Raw genomic sequence first — 23,545 nt, forward strand, 5'->3', positions numbered from 1 at the left:
GTTTTGTTATGCACGTGACTGTGTGAGCTCACTAGTACTACTGGTACAGAACCAGTGTGTGGTGAATCAGTTTTTTATTTTGGGGAATATTAATTCTTCAAAGATCCCTTATGGATTACTGTAATCTATTTATTTATTTTTATGTATTTTATTTTTACTTTAAAATTCTAGAAATTTAAAAAAAAACACTTCTCTGCTATCATCATCTTTGGAAAATTTGAAGGACTACACCTTCTCCTATAGACCCCTTTGAGGCTTGTATTCATAAAGGTACTAAGAATTATCATTATTTTATATATATATCAATATTTTATAGTGAGCGTGTTAATATGATGCTACAGATTAGATTGTGTATGGATTATTTTTGTGACCAATCATATTAGAGAACATCTCTGACACAGTGCAGAAATGACACACACTCCTGAACAAAATCTCAAAGACTGTGGGAAACAGAAGTATTCACATTTCATGCTGGTGGATGGTAACCAGGATGTAAATACTGCTTCAAAATTCCAAAAGAAGAAACTGGAACAAGAAATAGAGAGTAGGCAGTGTGACTGCCTGAAGGACAATGACATAAAAGGTGGTAGAGTGTTCTCACATTTAACTTTGGAATAGTCCCTGATAGTGTTCGGGGCTCAGACACACTTTCCAAGTTTAAATGTAGATTAAAAACTCGTGTCTTTAGTCAAGCATACACATAGTAGATGGCATAATATTGTGCACACGGTGGCTCAGTGGTTAGCATGTTCGACTCACACCTCCAGGTTTGGGGGTTCGATTCCCGCCTCCGCCTTGAGTGTGTGGAGTTTGCATGTTCTCCCCGTGCCTCGGGGGTTTCCTCCGGGTACTCCGGTTTCCTCCCCCGGTCCAAAGACATGCATGGTAGGTTGATTGGCATCTCTGGGAAATTGTCCGTAGTGTGTGAGTGAATGAGAGTGTGTGTGCCCTGTGATGGGTTGGCACTCCGTCCAGGGTGTATCCTGCCTCGATGCCCGATGACGCCTGAGATAGGCACAGGCTCCCCGTGACCCGAGAAGTTCGGATAAGCGGTAGAAAATGAATGAATATTGTGCACTATCAGACTTGCAAATATTATGAACAGCAGATATGTTAATCCCTCCTCAATGCCTCTCTCTTTCTACCCATCCCGAGGTATCCAAAACGTCTTCCATGCGATGAAGATTTTGGACCTCCACTGAGATGGGGCCAACTCTATGAATCCTGGGACATCTACAGATTTACCAGCCCCAGTTGGACTCTGTAGATGTCTCAGGATTCATTGATTCGATGTCTCAGGATGATGTTTTGCATCTATACAACATTTGTCACCCATATGAAGATGAGGTTCCCCTTTGAGTCTGGTTCCTCTCAAGGTCTCTTCCTTTACCATCTAAGGAAGTTTTTTCTTGCCACTGCTGCCTGGGTCACCTCAGACTTGCTCATTTGGGATAAATACATACACACTTAAAAATATCTAATATTAATCTTGAATTATTCTATTATCTTTATATTAACCTTTTGTTCTATGTTTATGTTCTGTAAAGCTGCTTTGAGAAAATGTCAATTGTAAAAAGAGCTATACAGATAAACTTGAATTGAATAAAGGCCAGATTTTAACTTTTTATGGCTATAGTCTTAAACAGGCTATTCATCATCGGAGTTCAAAATGCAGTTTTCAATAAATTGCCTAATTTAATTTTTTTGTCTCTTGCTCCTGCTACTTACATCCTGGTTACGATCTACCATCATTAAATGTGAATGTTTCTCTCAGTGGATAAACACTACATAGACACTTTATATATATATATATATATATAATATGATAGATAGATATATATATATATATATATATATATATATATATATATATATATACAAAAATGTGAGAGAGAGAGAGAGAGAGAGAGAGAGAGAGAGAGAGAGAGAGAAAGAGAGAGAGAGTTTCTAGCCTGTACAAAGAGTAATATAAACTTGTATAAGTGACATTTTGGATTGTGCTGTTGGATATAGTATAATGCAGTTTATAAGTCTGAAATGTTTGAACAAGATGATATGATTTATTCATTAATTCAAAATAAAACCCAATTACAAAGATCTGAGTAAAGATGCAAAGTAACCACCTAGCGGTACAAATGTGTTCAAACAAGTTTTATAACTGGAAAAAAAATCTTAACACTCGATGTTTAATATATAAAATCAAAGTAAATTATCTATACAAAAGATGCAGTTTATTTTCATTCTTGTTAAAAAGGGTCACTTGGGGAGCTGAGGGATAACGATTGTGCTACTTTGGGGGGTCTGTATTTATGCCATATTTCTCCTTGAGAAGTTTCAGCTGTTCTTCTTTTTTCTTTGTGTCCATTTTCTGGAAAGCCTGCAAAGAGAAAGAGAAAAACAAAGTAAACAAAACTTGCACGACTATTACAACAAATATTACTGCTCAACAGGAGAAAAACAGCAGAAGAAAGAATCCAGTTTATATTTCATGAGTAAATTCAAACGTACTCTGTTGGCATTGTAGTACAAAACAACCAGGTATCTGTTGCAAACGTTGAATCCAGAAAGATGGTCACAGGCATTTTTAGCATCAAAGATGTCCTCATAGACTACATAAGCGGTTCCCCTGGTTTCTGGTGTGTTCCCACTGCAAGCACACAATTTATCACTGTTAAGTCAAATATACAATATAGAAAGGTTTGTCACACTCGAATGCGCAGGTATTAATTTGAACATTTAACTACAGTTTCCTTATAAAAATTGCTGAGAAACAGCAAATTGACAGAACTTATGACAGCAAAACCTGCACATCTGCTGCAGCTGTCTATAGAAGCACAGCAAATACATGAGCACTAGGCTTCAGATTAGTGATGATGGTCATCAGGATAGTATCAGGATCAATTGATAGATTCCAGCTATCAAGTCACATGACTTAAAGCTGCAAACACCATGCTTTCCCACACACTTTTTTTTAAAATAAATCTTAAAACACGTTCTCTCCTGTTTCCTGTTTAAACCTAATTATAAACAAAACCACTTCTCTGATACATCATAACTTCACTTGTCCTTGCTGCTGAACAAAAGTCAGTAATGTCTTCTGTTCAATTAATGTATTAATCTGTTATAGTGGAGTTACCCTAATAAACGACAAATAGTGTTTATTCTCAAACAACACAGTTTTCTTCATTTTCTGCATATATGCGTACAACCAATAACTCTTTAGGAAACAGTGAAATCTTGAAGATTCATGCTGAAGAACACTATTTCGTATTTACATTTTATTTATCGATCGGCACTGTTTTTGTGTAATTTCTTGTGTTTCTTGTCCTGCACTGTTTGCACCAGGTTGCACAGATGAACGCTATGTTTCTAGGACTAACTTACTAAGTCCTTATAGCTCTGTCTTTGTTTTATGTAACACCCTGATCCCGTCGTCTCATTTCACTGTGTACTGTAACAGCTATATATGGTTGAAATGACAGTAAAAGCTTCTTGACTTCTCTCTATTATAACTATTCCCTTACAGATTTTACAGCAAAGACACACAGACAATAAACTTAAAAAACAGTCCCACATGATTAACAAGTATCTCACACGCTGAGAAAGGCTGAGAAACAGACTAAAACGGTTCATTATTCAGGGATAATTCCTATTTGTAATTGCTCTTGAATTAAACACACTCAGATTTTTCTAACACGGTTGTTTCTGGAGAGAAAATGCGTGTTGTTTTAACTCTAGCCGATTTGTTTACACGAGTTAAACCACTTCAACACATGACCTGAGAACTTACACTCTAATCTGCCGAATCGGTCCGTATTTCCCAAAGATATCGTACATTTCTTCTGCTGTGATCTTGTACGGCAGGTTCCGGATGTACAGGATCCTGTTCACCTCCGGAGGTAAACGGATCTGAGGAGAGAAAACAAACAATCCGGTGGGAAATGAACGCAGTTCACTTTCTCTGGGACGTTAAATGTTCAGTCTGAACCTATAAAATATGCTATTTGTCACACAGCTCGGGTGTTTTGTTGTCATCCTTATTGTAAAGACTTTTGTAAAGACCTGAACATACAACTGCAGAACTTTTTTTAATTCATCTTTAAAAAAAATATTTATTCCTCTGTTGATTTTACTTAGAAGTTCAGGCTTCACCACGTATATTATTCTAATATATAGCACTGTAGTGACTAGCTAACATGCTAACATGCTAATATGCTAACAACCTCGCTACAGGAAATCCCCAAACTCACAAAACTTAAACATTTACGGATTAAAACTGTACTTACATTCGCGCGTTTAGCTGCTTGCATCGCCATGGCTGAAACTCCGACCCCGAAAAACCGTATACGTTAAAAAATAATAAGGTTTTAACAGGCAGGACTCGTGTTTACAACAGCGGTCGGCTTACGGAATTTGTTACGTATTATGGCGCACAATAGTGACGTATTTCCTTAAACATACCCCAGTAAAACAGGGCATAGGGTTCCACGCAAAGGCGAACTGCGCATGCGCAACACTCCAAAACAAGAAGGACGTCGAAAAAGATAACATACGTCCACAGTTTTTATAACTTTATTATGGTTTGAACACAAAGTTGTTTGCGAATATTGCCATTTCACCACAAATAATCAGATTAACAATAATTAGGTGAACGATATTTGTTGATAGAATCCTTTGGTCATTTGGGGCAACACATACAAGATGTTTAAGAAGATTATAAAATCCTCATGAAGTGAAGTCCTCACGATTGGAACTCTTAGCGCCATAGAATTATTATAGAATTAATTGACTTTATTTATGAATTGACTTTAGACTACAAGTACAATCCCTGCAGCATATCACTGCATAATTAAATGAGCCAAATGTGTTGAGTAGCTTACTTGTAGTTGGTGACTTGTGTGTCATTAATATCCTGAAACAGTCATAGTTAATAGAAACTAGAGTTATGTTGGCTACGGTTAGGCCTTAAGCTTATTTCATCACTTTTGATATGACTATTTTATGCTTGGAACATTTTTTTCTTTCTTCTGTTTCCATACTTCTGTAAAGCTGGGAATTGTTAAAAGTGTTATACAAACAAATTGAATTGAATTGAATTGAATTGAAAATGACCCCTGCCACTCTCCTGGATCCCCATGTTAACACTATTGGGTTTTGCAACCCATCTACTGCCCAGAATGCTGTCAAAAGTCTGACAGCTGAATGTGCAGCTAAAATATGGGAAACAGCATCTGACCCAGGGGCAGTTCTAGGATTTTGTCTTTAGGGGTTTTAGCCCTCAGTGAGAATTTAAAACAAGAAGAGTTTTATATTATATATTATTTGACTACATAGTAAGTCAAGTTATGGTATTATTAAATGGCAAAAGTGGACACCAAAATTTTATGCATGATGTAATGATGCCAGTCTTGAATCAGATCAGTTCATGTATGTGTGCATTCTCTACAAACAGTGTGTCCGATGAATGACGTCATTAATATTCACAAGACAAAGACCAAATCAATAAATGTTATTTTTATTTAGTATTGAATGGATTGTTTGCAATTAATTAATATATTTTGTTTGTGCTATCAACTCTGGTAATAAAAATAGTGAAATTTCACTGCTTTTGGCTGCCGTCTTTGCGTCTTTCCGCCGATTAACGTTATAGATAAACGCCCCCAGCTCTGACTGCGCGTGCACGCTGCGCGTACCTGTGCTTCTCCGTTCTAATAAAACAGACAGCTGATGACGCACTTTTGAAAGACCACAACGCACGTGAATTGGGGTCAGAGACGGTGTTAGCCCAGTACAGCCCAAATCACGAAACCATGGTATCAGCCGATACCTCTTCATATGGATTAGGAGGTGTCTTGACACAAAAACAGACAGATGGTGAGTGGAGACCTGTCGTTTTCATTTTTCACATAGAAGTCTGACTAAAACTGAATCAAGATATGCTCAAATAGAAAAGGAGGCTTTAGCTGTGACCTGGGCATGTGAGCACTTGCCAGGATACTTAAGTGGACTGGATTTTACCATAAGAACTGACCCCAAGCCACACATAACACTTCTGAAGTCCAGAGCATTGGATGATCTCCCTCCAAGGATTCAGATTCAGACTCATGCTGCTCAGATTTAATTTCAACATCATCCATGTCCCACGTAAAACCCTGATAACAGCTGACACCGTGTCCAGAGCGCCTCTTCCAGCCACAGCTACAGAGGCAGAGCTAGACTTGGAAAGAGAATGCATAGCTTAAGAGTGCACAAACTTCGGATGACATCTGCAAACATCTCAGCTGATACATTGCAAATGGCTGGACGGGACACAGACAAGAGGTGCATGAGCAGATGCTATCCTACTGGCCCAATCAGTCAGTCTTGCATGAAGGAAGAGGACTGCTCATGAAAGGAGATTATTTTATAATCCCTGAATGCATGAGACCTCATGCATCAAGGGGCATCAAGGTATCAACAAATGTCTAGCTAGAGCCAGAGAATCAGTCTGGTGGCCAGGTATCACATCTGCAGTAAAGTAAATGGTCGAGAGATGCAAGCTTTGTGCACGCGAAGCTCAAATACCAGCTGAGCCTCTCCTCACGACTGAACTCCCAAGCAGACCATGGCAGAGAGTCGTGGCTGATCTTTTCCAATGGCAGAATGGGAACTATTTAGTCATGATAGACTATTTCTCACTATATTGAAGTTTGCTCCTTGCAGGGCAGCACATTAGCAAAACTAACCATTGCCAGATTTAAAGCTGTGTTTGCCAGATACGGATGTCCAGAAGTGCTGGTCACGGACAATGGTCCTCAGTTCTCCTGTAACGAATTTCCTCAATTTGCACAGGACTATGACTTTACCCATGTGACAAGCAGTTCCCTGTTATCCCCGGAGCAACGAGGAGGCAGTCAGAACTGTGAAGTCCCTTTTAGCGAAAAAGGGAGATTTCCACAAAGCTCTGCTGGCCTACAGAGCCACTTCATTGGTGCATGGGAGCTCCCCAGCACAACTACCGATGGGGAGGAGAATCAGAGCACAGATAGAAACATCAGAACTCAGGATACAGCGCTGAAACTGCAACAGGAACAAACATTCGCAGACAACGTACTCAAACCCTACTGTACCACCTCTCCAGCCGGGACAGCATATATGGACGAAACCTACAAGCACAAAAGGGACAGTTGTTAATACTGCAACTACATCAGGTCCTTATGAGGTACAGACCCCGGATGGAAGACGGCTGCGACGCAACCGCTCACACCTCAGGAAAGTTCCGGTGCCTCCTGCACCAGACGAAGTGATAATGACTGGGTCAGGGAGGCTGTCTAAGGCTCCTGAGAGATTAGACCTTTGAACGTGAAACACATGCATATACACCACAGAGTAAAAGAAAAAAATCGTCCTAATTTTCTGATGGAAAAGTTAAACGTTGTTTTAGGAAATACATGTTTGATTTATTGATTTATTCACAAATCACTGTTATATATTGCTATATTGAAACAATCTTCAAATGGATGGAGAATAAACAGCAAACTATTAACAGCAGGATGATTAACGTGTCATGATTTTATTGCTTCCCACTCAGCTCCTTAGCGGTTTTAAGATTATTGTGCTGCTACATTGTAAAAAAAAATGATGTGTGGATTATCTTGTAGGATGTAGGAACCATTTTTGCATCACACTTTTTAAGTAAATTCAACTTGAATAGGTTTTAAATAAAACTAACAACAAAATATTTATAAAATATACACAATGTTGTGAGTTTAAGCAACTAAATTACTTAAAAACTAAGTAACACCCACATGATTTAATAAATATTTGTTTTCTTGTTTTAAATTCAAATCTAGATTATACATGTATCTCATGTACATTAAAAAAATGTCTAATTAATCAAGTTGAACTAAAATAAAATATAATATTGATCTGTAATTATTGAAAGAAATTATTTATTACCTAAATTGCTCCTGCACAATTAACATTCTACCAAATCAACACACAGACAATTGTGTAAAAACATTGTTTATTTTGGACAGAAAACTTCAAAAAAATGTGCACTTATTAATCGTATAAAATAAATTTGTCACTAAAGTTTTTTTTAACTGAGGAAAAATAAAATTACTTTGAAAAAAAATGAATATTTGTTCAACCTTTACATTTCAACTATGCAAGAAAATTTCCAACACTGAAAACAGACTTACAGTGTGGAACCACGAGTAAGGCATAAATAAGTTAAGTAAATGTATTTTTTACATTATGTTGTGTCATAATAAGTCAAAATAATGATATTGAAACTGTTTAGAACACAAAATGAAAAATGTCAACATAAATAATTCTCAATAACGCAATACAGGAAGAAGTGATTAAAAACATGAAAATAATACAGGTCATTTCTATTCTCTTTGGCCGCCCTCTTTAGAAAATAAAAACAAAATGTATCAAGACCTGTGTCTTTCATCAATTTTGTTGAACAGAATGGTCAAAATGGCCAAATGTTTTTAATCAGGTCAACGATAAAGCTTGTAGAAAAATTCATATGTGTATCTGAGTTCTTTGGGTTAACTCAGATTAACTGCATATATTAGACCAAAACACAGGTCGTTGCAACAACTGTCAACACTCAAGACCTTGATGCCTTCCAGCACTATCACAGTCTCTATGGGATCATCATCTCTGGAGCCTCCTTTTGTGACAATCCTAAGCACATGCTGCGGCAGTTCCTGCTGGTATTTTCCCCCATAAGGATATTCAGTTTTGAACAGTGTTACATATGATGTGTATATAACATCATATAACTACCTTTCTTAATAAGATTTTAAACATGTCTCTGTCACATACACACCACTGATTGTTGTGGTTAAGGTGATAATGGGTTTGGAATTCACTTTACAGATGGTTGATGGTCAATAAAATGCTATATTATATCAAACAAAATATACTCACCTCATAATGCCTTAGATTTTATGTTTTTTTCAGACAGGTACACTGTTCTGGCATTGCCAGGTGTAAAATAATGCAGATAAGTGACATCTTGTGGTCACATGAGGTATCGCAAGAAAGTAGTACGTGACCTCATCAGTAAAAGACGACTCTTAGTGATGTCAAAGAAACTTTTTCAAAGACAGATCGTTCATGTTATGGGCATTTATTAATCCAACGACATCCTCTGTTCAAAGTTGTTAATAAGGCATTAACTGTAAGTCATCTCGTTGTCATTACTCATGATTGTGTTTAGTGCATTTTGTGTAGTTAAAAATGCATGTTTGGTGTTATTTAGAATGATTTGTGTGTGCTTTCCAAAACGGTGCACCTTATCATTGTATCTATTTGTATTTTCAGTTTCACACAATTCATGTGATAAAGTTACACTCTCAACATCACAATCAACTTCTCTGCGTTTTTCCATAGCGTTACTCTGAAAATCACAATAAAAATGCTTTCAAGGGTGGATAAATAAAACAACATTTACATTAAAAACACGAGCATGTGCAAACAAAATAATGTGTACCTGATTAAACATATTTAATATGTCATGCATCTGCTATCCAGCATTTCCTCCTTTGGTTTGAAACAAAGAAAGGAGTATGTCTGTGTATTTGTCCGTGTTTGCCATTCAAGCTCAACAGTTTTTAACCTCCTGAATTCTTCATTGACCTTCAAAACCACTAAAGCATTACAATTAGACTTTTAACATCCCGAAATTTAATAAATGGAAAAATTTAGGCCAACAAGGCAATGCCCAACAAGGCAATGGCCAGCCAGACACAAAAAGCTTTTAACACAAGTTGTAATTAAATAAGTACTTAAGTTGACAAACAGGGCAGGCCATCTTTGCTGAAGAAATTCTATGGGTGGACTGTCCTTTATCTCCTGCCGACTTTGGGAGAAAGTTCTGGCTATTCTGTCATTGATGTATGGCTCATCAACTTTATCCCCCTGTAGTTGCTGCAACTCTGCACATCACCCTTATTCTTAAAGATTGGCACTAACACACTTCTTCTCCATATATATTCTTAATAGTTATGATTAGACTGATGTACAAATTTTAAATTCATACAAATATCACATTGCATTTGATATAATAAATGCCTCTGCAAGAGTTATTGGTATATTCATGTTTTATGTATTTTTTATTTAAGAAATGATTCAGAATAATACAAGAGATGGTGTAATAATTAGAATTATTTAATAAATATAAATAAATATAATATAAATAATGAATGATATTTAACTGTCTTCACAAGTCAAGAAGAGTGAAGAAATCAGCAGCCTGAATAGAGAGAAAACACACACACACACACACACACACACACACACACACACACACACACACACACACACACACACACACACACACACACACACACACAAACACACACACAGACTATTAGCACATGGGGTGTTAATGAGGGAGGATCATCTAATCTGAATTAACTGTATTTTAACACTTTCTGTATAACCTGACCTCCATTGCATCTTCTGCATCGAATACAGTGTCCAGGTTCATGTGACTCTTCCTGGGATCTGGATCCTGGTCAGTGTACAGAAGGTGGCTAAATGTGTCGTCCTGGACATCAGCTAATTCACAGTTAGGATCCTGGCCAGTGTACAGAAGGTGGCTAAATGAGTCGTCCTGGACATCAGCTGATTCCCAGTTAGGATCCTGGCCAGTGTACAGAAGGTGGCTAAATGAGTCGTCCTGGACATCAGCTGATTCCCAGTTTGGATCCTGGCCAGTGTACAGAAGGTGGCTAAATGTGTCGTCCTGGACATCAGCTGATTCACAGTTTGGATCCTGGCCAGTGTACAGAAGGTAGCTAAATGAGTCGTCCTGGACATCAGCTGATTCACAGTTTGGATCCTGGCCAGTGTACAGAAGGTAGCTAAATGAGTCATCCTGGACATCAGCTGATTCACAGTTAGGATCCTGGCCAGTGTACTGGAGGTGGCTAAATGAGTCCTGGACAATAAGTGGTTCTGTGTTAGAGCACACATTAAGGTTTAAAGTTTATATTCCTAACAAACCTCATTGTAGTTACAGAGGCTAAAATAATTGCACTGACAATTCCTTTTGATTAATATGTAAAATAAAAAAGTTTCTCAGCTCTCACAGGATAATAGCCACAATGAGCGGAGGAGGCAACTTCTTGTTGGGAGCAGGGCATGTTGGGATCCAAAGCTCCTGGGATACAGCTATGATTCTCTGCAACAAAACGAACACAAAACAATAAAGGCTGACAAATGGCTCAGTGTTGAGTAACATGTTAACCAGATGTCACTAATATGTTATTCTGAAACAATATTACAATACAATGCAGCTCCTAAATATATAAACGAAAGAATAAATGATAGTTTGTTCTGAACATCTACTGACCGACCACAGCAGAGATGTCGGGTGAATTCAGCACTGGATGAAAAGTACTTGGGTGGTTGGAGACATCTTGCCCAGTGGTAAGCTTGGCCCTGCTGGAAGGTGTGAGTCTCTGTAGCTTTGCCAGAAGCTCCGGGTTTGCCCGTTTGAAGTTCGGGTTGTAAAAGTGCTGTATGAAGCCGACTTGCTTCAACGAGATCTTATAATCTGGGCAAACTTTTCTGAAGCCATACAGGTTTAGCTGACGAACAAAACTGATGAAATTAGTAGTTCTGAAGATCTTCTCCTTGTTGGCTTTAGACAGCACTTCAGCTTTGAAGGACTCTGGACAGATCAGGATTCCTTCCCCACTGTCATCCCAGCAGATTGAACAAATCTGAGGATCATTCACCAAATTCCACAAGTTGAAGGGAAAGTTTCTTCGGTTGATCCGGACTTCCATCCCAGCTAAATGATTTGTAAACAACAGATAGGAGCTCAGTGTTATTGAACTATAGATGTTTATACAGCTAGACAATTGCTAACTAGATTGTGGCAGTTGATCTTTAGCGCTAACTAGTTAGCAGGGCGGCGATCTAACATATTCATCCATCTTCATTAACAAATGATTTGTAAAAGAAAGAAAGAAAGAAAGAAAGAAAGAAAGAAAAATAGAAACAGTAAGAACTCAAAAATTATCATCATCAACAAGCTAGCAGCAGCTCTCCTGAGTTTTCTCGGCTGCTGAGTGGAAAATAAAATAAAAAACAAAAGAAAGACGATCGGATTATTTCTGATATCTGACTACATCATATACAAATACCTGATATCTCGGCTTCTAATGTTGAATCGACGTTTCCGCTCATTTTCAGAAGCGTTTGTAAGATCCGTGTAAAGCGTTTATACAGAAACTCGCGGACTCCTGGAGTTTAAACTTAAATGTAAACAGGTGGACGAGCAGAATATTGATGACGTCATTCCGAAATACTGAATAAGTGCGCGCTTGGATCTGTCCAATCAGAGTGAAGCAAGAGACTGCGACAATCATAAAGTGATTTCATGCTGTGTAGTAAATTGTTAGTAAACATAGTGAAGAAGATTTTGTTTTCGAGAATATTTAGTTTTGACATTTCAGACAGACGATTTTGTGATAAGGCCATCCTTAAAAATATGTTGGTTTGCAGTAACAGTAGGTAGATTTTTTTTTCAAGTTTGAATGTAAAAAAAGCACAATTTTGGTAACGGTGGTTACGTAGGTATGACTAAACAAATTAGCATTTCGTGACGTCACTGACTGGGTCTTCATCCCGTGCCTTCGGGCGCAACATTGCAAACCTCATTGTGATGCTTATTTTAGATGTATTATGGTGCCCGAACCCGTTAATATTATTTTATTGCTTTTGTATCAGTTGTTTGAAGAGTTAAAACACAAAAAGGTCGGTCTTAAAGCAAATTTACAACCGGCAAGTCGAACGTTTGTGCTGGTTTGGTGTTTGAGATATTAAACATATTTTTTTAACCGTGTGACGTCACTTTCCACCCCACATCGCACAAAATCGGCTTAGTTCGTTTATGCTCGATTTGTGCCATTAAAACAAACACTGTATATGTTTTCCTTCCCGAGATATAACCAAAATATTTTCGGAACTCTGACGTCACTCTCCACCCCAGTTCGTCTAAATCACACAAAACTGGTGTCATTCGTTTGTGCTCGATTTGAAATGAACGTCAAGTATATTTCCCCTTCTTAGAAATAACAAAAACAATTTAGAGCTGTGACGTCACTCTCCACCCCGTGCAGTCCAAATCTCTCCAAACCGGTGGCGTTCGTTTGTGCCGCTAAAATAAACATTGTATTGTGCTGCACACATGCTTTGTACATTTAATTTTAAATAAATAAATAAAAAATCTAAGAGCACATGCTTACCTTGTTCCTCTGCCAGAAGTTTTTTTCCGGTTTTGTTTTCCCACTATGCAGTGCTTAAGGTAAATAAATGTTTTAAGGGGCCCAGAAACATGTTAAATGTCTATTGACTGTTAAAAGCATTCAGAAAACGTAAGACAATACACAATTATATTTTTCCGCATTTTTATTGGACAAAATCCATCAGTCCTCTTACAATATTAGTACAGAGAAGTTACAGTATATTGCAGGTAAGATGTAAGATCACAGTGCATTGGAGATTATCTAAGAAAGAAAACATTACGAAATAAATTACCTGACAATTTCAAGCACAGATCTAAAATGCTAAACTCCACAGTTAAAGTGGGGAAAAACACGCAAACAGTAAAAGCAGCACCACACAAGCACAAGCGTGACCGTGTCACGACACACAGTCAAAAAATAATGTTTAATGTCTCAAACACCAAATCAACACAAACGTTCGTTTTTGCGGCACAAATCAGCACAAACGTTCGTTTTTGCGGCACAAATCAGCACAAACGAATGGCACAGTTTTGGTGATTATTTCTTTTTATGGGGTGCGAACTTCACGGAGGTTTCTGTGAGCTGTGTCTCTGCTGTTTTATATCTGCGACACGCCGTATAGCAGGTCAGCCGCTGCCGCTAATTGCTATCAGCTGCGGATGGTTTGAAGCGCTGCTTAGCAGAGAGAAAAAAAGAGAGAGAGAAAACAAGGGAGAAAAAAACACTACAAAGACATCCCAAAACATACACAATTACGTAATGAAACGTAACAGACTTATTTTAAGCACAGAACTGTGCAGTAAAGCTGAAACTGTACATCTTCAAACTGCATCATGTAATTGAAAAAAAAAGGAAAACAAACCCCTTTACACTTTATAGAGAACTTTACAGAAGTTTCTGATTTACAAAATGCTAGTGATGTACATGCAGCCACCTTTATACATCATTAGAATGCACAATTAATGTAAGAAATTTATAATCCAAGAAACTCCTGGAACTAACAAGCAAAAACAATTAACAGCTACTTTAACAAGTCTTGTTTAGTAAAAGTCCAAATCGGTAAAAAAACTTTTCACATGACATACAGAAGTGTAACAATTGTTTCAACAACAAAAACATCTGTAGAGTCTGTAACACACCTTTATCACACTGTCCACAACAAGAGGGGTAGTACTAGATCCAAAACCTGTTAAATCAGTAATTGTGTGCACATCCCACCTTCTGGCAGGTGCAGGACAAAAGAAACTGTTAAAGTAAAAAATTTGTTTAAATGATTCACCTGAAGAAGACCCAACAGGGTCGAAACGTTGCTTTTTAATTAATTAATAAAGATGGGAGTTTAAAAAGTGTTGTGGACATTACAAATTTTTCACTATTTAGTACTAGATCCACTCATGGTCAGCAATGTCTGAGATGAGAGTGAGGACTCTGGCATTGACTGACAACACTTTTTTCCTCTTGGTTTCAACCTTGGTGCCTCTCTCAGGATTTATGGAAAAGAAACACCTTTATGGAAAAAAAAAGAGTGAGAGAAAGATTGAGAAAATTAACAACCTGAGATGGGATATCAAATTGATACGTTTCATAAATCCACAAAAGGTGTCCATAAAAACAGAAATGTTACCGTTGGAGAAACTCCAGTGTTGATCGTAGTTCCACTGGGTAGTGAATGTTAAAGCAGTAATAACTGTCAAACATCAGGCAGATGGTGGAGGTGAAGGTTGTGATGTGGTCGTTAACGATCTTCTTGTCGATGCTCAACATGAATGTCTCAGCAGCGAAGCATGAGGAACCTGGGAATAATAATAATTTTTTTTTTTTTTTTAAATTCAAACATTTAATAATGTTTATATTAAAAAGAAGATATGAAAGTATTAAACATTGAGTAATGCTTCTTATGTTTTGCTAAATTACAAACTGTATAGATGCATTTGGAGACATTAAGGTTACACAAAATTGTAAAAACTATTTAACAACATTTATTTATTCAGGAAATAATGATGATGATGATCACATCATTAGACTCATAAAAACTCTATTCTAACCTTAACACCACATTAACAAGTGTGCCATTGGGTGGTGTGGTGACATTTTGGGTCCAGGCAGCAACCAGTCCTCAGGCTTGTATGGGCTTTAACAATGGCAGCAAATCGTTTTCTGGGATGTACTTTAAATTATCTGTGGTTGCCGCACCAAGTGTTTTCAAAGTATCTTCAACGGGCTTAAAAAGTTGATCAGGAAGGTCCAGAAGCTCACCTGCTATCGCATCCCCTATGTTCTTTAGCAGCTGTGATTCAGCCATATCTGTTAAGACACACAAACAAAGAGTTTGGTCTCTGGTCCAATAAATTAAGGCATTCAGTCTGACAAGATGCTGTGCTTCAGTGGAATAATCTGGTAACCATTTTTACATAAGATGACAATGGCCACAAGTCAATCAGTTCACTGCTGAGTCTGCACTCTAATCTGTCGGTGTCTTTTTTTACTGAGTACACGTGGAAGTAAGAAATAAATTCAGCATCATAAACTCTCATGAGAAAATGAAGAGCTGAATCGTCCTTAACAAAAATCAGCAGAACTTCACCAAACTCCACTGACTCATCATACTTCATGACAAAAAACTGGCCCTTCCTGTAAGCAAGGCCATTGTACTGAACATCAACTGGAATCTTTGTATTCCTTTCAGTTAAACCAAAATGTAGGACTGCGTCTTTAACTTGCTCACTGTGAAGCTCCAAGTAAAATGGTGAGCCATCTTTTATTTGCAATGCTGGAGGACTGACTGCCCCAGCAGAAAGGAAGGCCTGGAACATTTGATGTCTCTCTGAAAAAGTCAAGCACAGGTTTTTGAACTTTTTCAGATGCCTTGTGCATCTTTTGAAGTAACTGTGTTTGCTCTCAAAGCACATCGTCCAAAGCCTGATGAGAGGGCCAAATTTCAGGATTAGCCCTGGTTAATGTCGTAAGTAATGGTGTTAAGGCTTTAAGTTTATTTAGGTATTAGGAAACAATGCCTTTCTGGTTTCCCAATATTCTTGCATGAGAGCATCCACATAAGTAACCTGGGCCTTGGAAATTTGCTGAACACAAATTAAGTCAACGACGTCCTTGAGCTGCAACGTTAACTGCCAGACATCATCTTGAGGTAAAAGTCTCAAGAAGTTCCAATTTTGAACAGCTTGTCCACTAAGTTTCAATGTTTTTGGACTGACCTCACAAGGCGAGGATAAAGTATCTGTTCCTTTGTATTTAAATTTAAATTGTTCAGAACTGTGTAAGTGAACCATTTCTTTGTGCAGATGAAATATTTGAGGTAAAGAGCAAGATCGTATGAGAGGACACCCTCAAAAATGTCATGACCAAGACATGGGGGCTTCAAACCAGTCCATCAAAGTTTTGTAAAGAATTAAACACAGACCTGAACTTTATCCCCTGTACGTCTGACACGTCTTCTCTTTCCAGCTGTTCTGTGGCAGATCTTTAGGCTTCTGGAGTCCTCTGAGGTCCACAGACTGCTGGATCAGCACCCTGAAATTTAGTTCGAGTTAACAGACAATATCTGCATAAATACACTGATGAACTGAAATTTTCTGTAAACCCCCCAATACAATGAGAGCCCAGGTTGTCTCCAGCAATGCAGTAGAGAGCTCCCATCACGACAGTTTTGTCTGCCATCGTTATGCCATTCTCCTCTAGTACTTTCAAATCGTTCAGGAGTTCTGAAAAAACTTTGTCATGGCCAAATTCCTTAAAATCCTTCTCTCTACACAGTAAAACTAGCTGCATATGATCAGCATTGGACCGGGCATGGGGAGGAATGTTGTGTAGAGAGAAGGACACAGCCAAAACCTTGTGCTTCTTTTTTGCAGAACCAAGTGGGTTCACTACTTCAAATGCATCCTGGTATAGAACCAGCTTGAGACAATTTGGATTTTCTTTAAAAAATCTGCTTGACACAAACACGTCTCCATCACAACAGTCACTGAGAACATCTGGTCTGGAAACATCAGGATCCACTGATATGAGACCTTGCCAAAAACTAGATTCCAGTTTATTCTTCAAAGTAATTAGCACAGGAACATAATAAGCAAATCTCTCAGTTCTGTTCTCGTCTCTGCCCAGGAATACTTCTTTTGGTTCAACGTACTTAAACACATCTTTAAAGCACTGAACTCTTGAGTAAGCAGTTCTCATAGGTCCTGTGTGACAAGCAGAGAACAAGTCAGATTGTTTTACTGTGTCACAGATTTTTATAACATCCTCATCTGAAACTAACATATCTTTTAGAAGTGAGCTTAGTCTATTCAGTGTACACATCTGTCCCAGTTCATGTACATTTTGTATTTCTTCAACAATTGTTTGAATGGTAGATGCTGGCAGAAGATGCTGTCCCTGCAGTTTAATGTAAAACATGCATACATTTCTGAGATACAGGTCACTGAAATTAGGCCCATATATACAAGGATTTTCTGTGTCTGACACACTGGCAGCTTCCTGAATGGTGGCACTTGTAGTTGGACTCTCCACCTTTGCCAGACATGGTACCCCGAAAGAATTGGTGAGTGACAATGTTCCATTTGCCAGCTACGAGATGAAGTCATTTGCAGCATCATGGGACTTTAAGCTCACATTCTCCAGTCCTGGACACCCTCAGTCCAATGGACTTGCTGAATGAGCAATAAAGACTGTTAAACATGCGTTGAAGAAAGCGATGCAAACAGGCACAGACCCACATCTGGTATTACTGTCACAGTGCCATGCTCTAGTGCTGTGCTTCAACAGACAACCCCACAACATATACACAAAAGGCTGGTGGATTTGCAATCTCGTATGCGGCATCAGTACAACCCACATGCCAAGACATTACCTAAGCTTGTCCCAGGATCTACTGTACACATGCAGACCAGACATGGATGGAAGCCTGCTGTAGTGGTGCACCAGAGAGATGAACCCCGGTCTTACACAGTGCAAACACCAGCTGGAAAGACTTTCGGGAGGAATCGACGCCACTTAAGAAAGATACATCCAAGTCTCTGCGAAGGTGTTGATCCTGATGAACATTCGGACGACGTCCACTCAGACACCCAGACCACATGACCTTCCACCTGAAAATTCTCCAGTGAGAATGGCTGAACATCCAACTCACCACACAACAAGTGGCAGGGCAGTAATACGGCCAACAAGATATAATGATTATGTTATGGACATGTGATATGGAAGTGTCTCAAAAAAAAGAAGAAAAAAAAGGTGGGTTTACTAAAGTAAAACTTATACTTTACATTGTAATACTTACATTTTTATTTCCCTACTTTTAAGAGTTTTTGTCCACGCACACATTTTAACTTGACTATATGCATAGACTAAAGTTCACATTATGATGTATATTTTCAAGTTGTATGCACAAGTGTTTGTGAAGAAAGGCTAAAAAATAATTAAATATGCAATGTTTTAAGTAATAGTTACTCATCATATCACTTTATAGTTGTTTGAGAGAACAAATGACTTTTTACAGTGTACTGTTAGACTGAGCAGCAGAGGAAGGAAGAACTGCTGTGTGTGGAGCTCAACTACAACTACAAGATTCACTACTGTCTCTCTTTTACTGCTCTGTGTGCAGGAAAATAATTTCAATATCATCCAAATGATGTCCGCTCAGAGCACATTGCAATGACTGACCAGTTTCTGTAAGTTAAACCTCTAGGGCACTGTTTAAAGCTTCATGCATGTTCTACACCACCATCAGCCTATATATAGTTCTTAGACAAAACTGGGCATATTCAATATTCTACTGCATTGATTCTTGTTTCAGATCTTTTGTTAAATATTAGAACGTTGTTCATAACTTATTTCCAAATCTTTACCAAATAAGTGTATAGAAGCTACAAAAAATAAATTACTTTGTTGAATAAATCATTTAGTACATTTCGTGCATCAGGCCGCACTATTCTGTGCATTGTTTCATACATTCACCTTTAAGATGTGGTTAGAATTTATTGCTAAGTCAAATTTGCATTAAAATAATACTTATCAAAGTTGCACTAAATTTATATTTAAATCTAAAAAGAATGATCAATACATGCAATTTTTTAAAGTTATTCTTAAGTCAAGTCAAGTCACCTTTATTGTCACAATAGTTATGATTAGACTGATGTACAAATTTTAATTTCATACAAATGTCACATTGCATTTGATATAATAAATTCCTCTGCAAGAGTTATTGGTATATTCATGTTTTATGTCTTTTTATTAAAGAAATGTTTCAGAATAATACAAGAGATGGCATAAAGATTAGAATTATTTAATAAATATAAATAAATAAACAAACATTAATATAAATAATTAATGATATTTAACTGTCTTCACAAGTCAAGCAGAATGAAAAAATCAGCAGCCTGAATAGGGAGAAAACACACACACACACACACACACACACACACACACACACACACACACACACACACACACACACACACACACACACACACACACACACACACACACACACACACCACACACACACAATTAGCACATGGGGTGTTACTGTGGGAGGATCATCTAATCTGAATTAACTGTATTTTAACACTTTCTGTATAACCTGACCTGCATTGCATCTTCTGCATTGAATACAGTGTCCAGGTTCATGTGACTCTTCCTGGGATCTGGATCCTGGCCAGTGTACAGAAGGTGGCTAAATGTGTCGTCCTGGACATCAGCTGATTCCCAGTTAGGATCCTGGCCAGTGTACAGAAGGTGGCTAAATGAGTCGTCCTGGACATCAGCTGATTCACAGTTTGGATCCTGGCCAGTGTACAGAAGGTGGCTAAATGAGTCGTCCTGGACATCAGCTGATTCACAGTTTGGATCCTGGCCAGTGTACAGAAGGTGGCTAAATGTGTCGTCCTGGACATCAGCTGATTCACAGTTTGGATCCTGGCCAGTGTACTGGAGGTGGCTAAATGAGTCCTGGACAATAAGTGGTTCTGTGTTAGAGCACACATTAAGGTTTAAAGTTTACATTCCTACCAAACCTTATTGTACTTACACAGGCTAAAATAATTGCACTGACAATTCCTTTTGATTAATATGTAAAATAAAAAAGTTTCTCAGCTCTCACAGGATAATAGCCACAATGAGCGGAGGAGGCAACTTCTTCTTGGGAGCAGGGCATGTTGGGATCCAAAGCTCCTGGGATACAGCTATGATTCTCTGCAACAAAACGAACACAAAACAATAAAGGCTGACAAATGGCTCAGTGTTGAGTAACATGTTAACCAGATGTCACTAATACATTATTCTGAAACAATATTACAATACAATGCAGCTCCTAAATATATAAACGAAAGAATAAATGATAGTTTGTTCTGAACATCTACTGACCGACCACAGCAGAGATGTCGGGTGAATTCAGCACTGGATGAAAAGTACTTGGGTGGTTGGAGACATCTTGCCCAGTGGTAAGCTTGGCCCTGCTGGAAGGTGTGAGTCTCTGTAGCTTTGCCAGAAGCTCCGGGTTGGCCCGTTTGAAGTTCGGGTTGTAAAAGTGCTGTATGAAGCCGACTTGCTTCAACGAGATCTTATAATCTGGGCAAACTTTTCTGAAGCCATACAGGTTTAGCTGACGAACAAAACTGATGAAATTAGTAGTTCTGAAGATCTTCTCCTTGTTGGCTTTAGACAGCACTTCAGCTTTGAAGGACTCTGGGCAGATCAGGATTCCTTCCCCACTGTCATCCCAGCAGATTGAACAAATCTGAGGATCATTCACCAGATTCCACAAGTTGATGGGAAAGTTTCTTCGGTTGATCCGGACTTCCATCCCAGCTAAATGATTTGTAAACAACAGATAGGAGCTCAGTGTTATTGAACTATAGATGTTTATACAGATAGACAATTGCTAACTAGATTGTGACAGTTGATCTCTAGCGCTAACTAGTTAGCAAGGCGGCTATCTAACATATTCATCCATCTTCATTAACAAATGATTTGTAAAAGAAAGAAAGAAAGAAAGAAAGAAAGAAAGAAAGAAAGAAAGAAAGAAAGAAACAGTAAGGACTCAAAAAGTATCATCATCAACAAGCTAGCAGCAGCTCTCCTGAGTTTTCTTGGCCGCTTAGTGGAAAATAAAATAAAAAACAAAAGAAAGACGATCGGATTATTTCTGATATCTGACTACATCATATACAAATACCTGATATCTCGGCTTCTAATGTTGAATCGACGTTTCCGCTCATTTTCAGAAGCGTTTGTAAGATCCGTGTAAAGCGTTTATACAGAAACTCGCGGACTCCTGGAGTTTAAACTTAAATGTAAACAGGTGGACGAGCAGAATATTGATGACGTCATTCCGAAATACTGAATAAGTGCGCGCTTGGATCTGTCCAATCAGAGTGAAGCAAGAGACTGCGACAATCATAAAGTGATTTCATGCTGTGTAGTAAATTGTTAGTAAACATAGTGAAGAAGATTTTGTTTTCGAGTATATTTAGTTCTGACATTTCAGACAGACGATTTTGTGATCAGTGAAGTATTTAGTTTTTACTTGTATATTTGGTTTATCGAGATCCAGTGTGTAATAGAAGTGTGCCCTTCATTTTTTCAGCAGTATATATAAGGTGATAAGTATTAAAGTTCGAGGGTTGTTTAAGTTAAATCCGGAGTTAAATGTGAGCGCGCTTCCTATTGGCTGCGCCGATGGCGCTCGTAGTAGCATTTGAAACGTTGAGAGTGCCCCTGTGACAACAAGCTTGGCCCCCGTAAATGTGGAGTGTAAAATAATTATCATAAAACTGTTTTTTTTTTTTGTAATCGTTGTGTTTTACATCCGTTATTAGACAGTGGCAACGCGGAACAGAAATGTAACCCACACATTTTCTAGAGGGACTGCTTAAAGCGGAACACAACAGTATCGTAGGACATTCATCCGCAGGATTTTACTATTCAGAAGTTGGTGAAAGTTTTGCGCGAATATTATCATTGAAGACTTCAAGCAAAGAAGGAAATATAGAGGCAAGTAAAGTTGCATAGGTAAATGCATAACGTTAAACCAGCTAATCTCACTTAAGTAAAGTTGGCCGCATATTCACAGATTGGAGTTTCCCGAGTCAATAACTCCGAAGCTAAACGCTCTTATTACACAAATAACACCTCCTTTTTTTATAGTAGTAATGTAGAGAGGCAGCTACAACCCACTTTTCCTCAATATCAGCTTTCCTCCGTGGAAAGCCGAAAATACACAAGCCTCTATATGCAGACGACTGAGAGACAGATTCCAAGGGATCGTCTGCAAAGTGCAACACCCGAAAAGCGAATACAAAAAACAGTCACTTCACTGTAATACACTGTACTATCACCAAATTCAGCTCACACATCACTGATGTCCTGATAGTTATACTACAACACTTACAGTGTATTACAGTGAAGTTATTGATTTTTTTTATTGGATTTTTTTTTATCGGGATTTGCATTTTGCAGATGGTCCCTTGGAATCTGTTTCTCAGTCGGCTGCACACAAAGATCTATGGTCTGCACATAGAGACTTGTGTATTTTGCCGCGGAGGAAAGCTGATATTGAGGAAAATTGGGTTGTAGCTGCCTCTCTACATTACTCCTATAAAAAAAGAGGTGTTATTTGTGTAATAAGAGTGTTTAGCTCAGGAGTTATCGACTCGGGAAACTCCAATCTGTTAATATAGAGCCAGATGGTCAACCAGCCAACTTAACTAAAGTTGGCCCCATATTCCCAGATTCGAGTTTCCCGAGTCAATAGCTCCTGAACTAAAGGGTGTTACTAAACAAATAACACCTCTTTATTATCTTAGTAATATAGAGAGAAAATTTTGAAAAATCATAAAAAATCAAGAAAAAGAGATTTCCCCCAAATAATTGTTTTGGTACATCAATTAGGACATCAGTGATGTGTGATCTGAGTTTGATGACAGTACAGTGTATTACAGTAAAGCTATTGATTTTTTTAAATTATGAAAAATCATAAAAATTAAACAAAAAGAGATTTCCCCAAAATAAGTGTTTTAGTATATGTATTAGGACATCAGTGATGTGTGTTATGAGTTTGGTGACAGTACAGTGTATTACAGTAAAGCTATTGACTGTTTTTTGTATTCGTTTTTCGGGGTTTGCACTTTGCAGACGGTCCCTTGGAATCTGTCTCTTTGGTGTTCGCACATAGAGAATTATGTATTTTGTCCAACGCGAAGGAAAGCTGATATTGAGGAAGATTAGGTCGTAGCTGCATTCTAGCTGCCTCTCTACATTACTAAGATAAAAAA

At 38.1% G+C, this 23,545-nt stretch overlaps 2 protein-coding genes and 1 long non-coding RNA gene across 10 annotated transcripts; all 3 read right to left on the reverse strand.

The window, feature by feature from the left end:
- Positions 1–2,038: 2,038 nt before the first annotated feature.
- Positions 2,039–4,448, reverse strand: sf3b6 (splicing factor 3b, subunit 6). Its single transcript, XM_027153511.2, has 4 exons — positions 4,287–4,448; positions 3,791–3,909; positions 2,509–2,647; positions 2,039–2,377 (listed from the first exon to the last, which is right to left on the reverse strand). The coding sequence occupies exons 1-4, from the start codon at positions 4,314–4,316 to the stop codon at positions 2,288–2,290; spliced, it is 378 nt and encodes a 125-aa protein (XP_027009312.1). The 5' UTR covers positions 4,317–4,448; the 3' UTR covers positions 2,039–2,287.
- A 5,703-nt stretch (positions 4,449–10,151) lies between these two features.
- Positions 10,152–21,622, reverse strand: LOC113647131 (heat stress transcription factor B-2b-like). Of its 8 annotated transcripts, none has more exons than XR_007138036.1 (6): positions 21,448–21,616; positions 20,637–21,080; positions 20,374–20,465; positions 19,926–20,239; positions 10,448–10,909; positions 10,152–10,252 (listed from the first exon to the last, which is right to left on the reverse strand). XR_007138036.1 is itself a non-coding variant. In XM_047801354.1 (6 exons), exons 1-6 carry the CDS (start codon positions 21,488–21,490, stop codon positions 10,220–10,222), a joined length of 1,323 nt encoding a protein of 440 aa, XP_047657310.1. In that variant the 5' UTR covers positions 21,491–21,622; the 3' UTR covers positions 10,152–10,219. The 8 variants fall into 8 exon arrangements, 7 of the variants coding, with proteins under 7 accessions (XP_047657310.1, XP_047657309.1, XP_047657316.1 ...); XM_047801354.1 differs by having other exon boundaries at positions 19,926–20,222; positions 20,685–21,080; positions 21,448–21,622; XM_047801353.1 differs by having other exon boundaries at positions 19,926–20,222.
- LOC125138945 lies at positions 13,408–14,904 on the reverse strand. Its single transcript, XR_007138040.1, has 2 exons — positions 14,399–14,904; positions 13,408–13,931 (listed from the first exon to the last, which is right to left on the reverse strand). It is a non-coding gene; the product is annotated as an uncharacterized LOC125138945 (long non-coding RNA).
- Positions 21,623–23,545: the final 1,923 nt, after the last annotated feature.

This window comes from Tachysurus fulvidraco, chromosome 16, assembly GCF_022655615.1.
Source record: "Tachysurus fulvidraco isolate hzauxx_2018 chromosome 16, HZAU_PFXX_2.0, whole genome shotgun sequence".
Classification (NCBI taxonomy): Eukaryota; Metazoa; Chordata; class Actinopteri; order Siluriformes; family Bagridae; genus Tachysurus; species Tachysurus fulvidraco.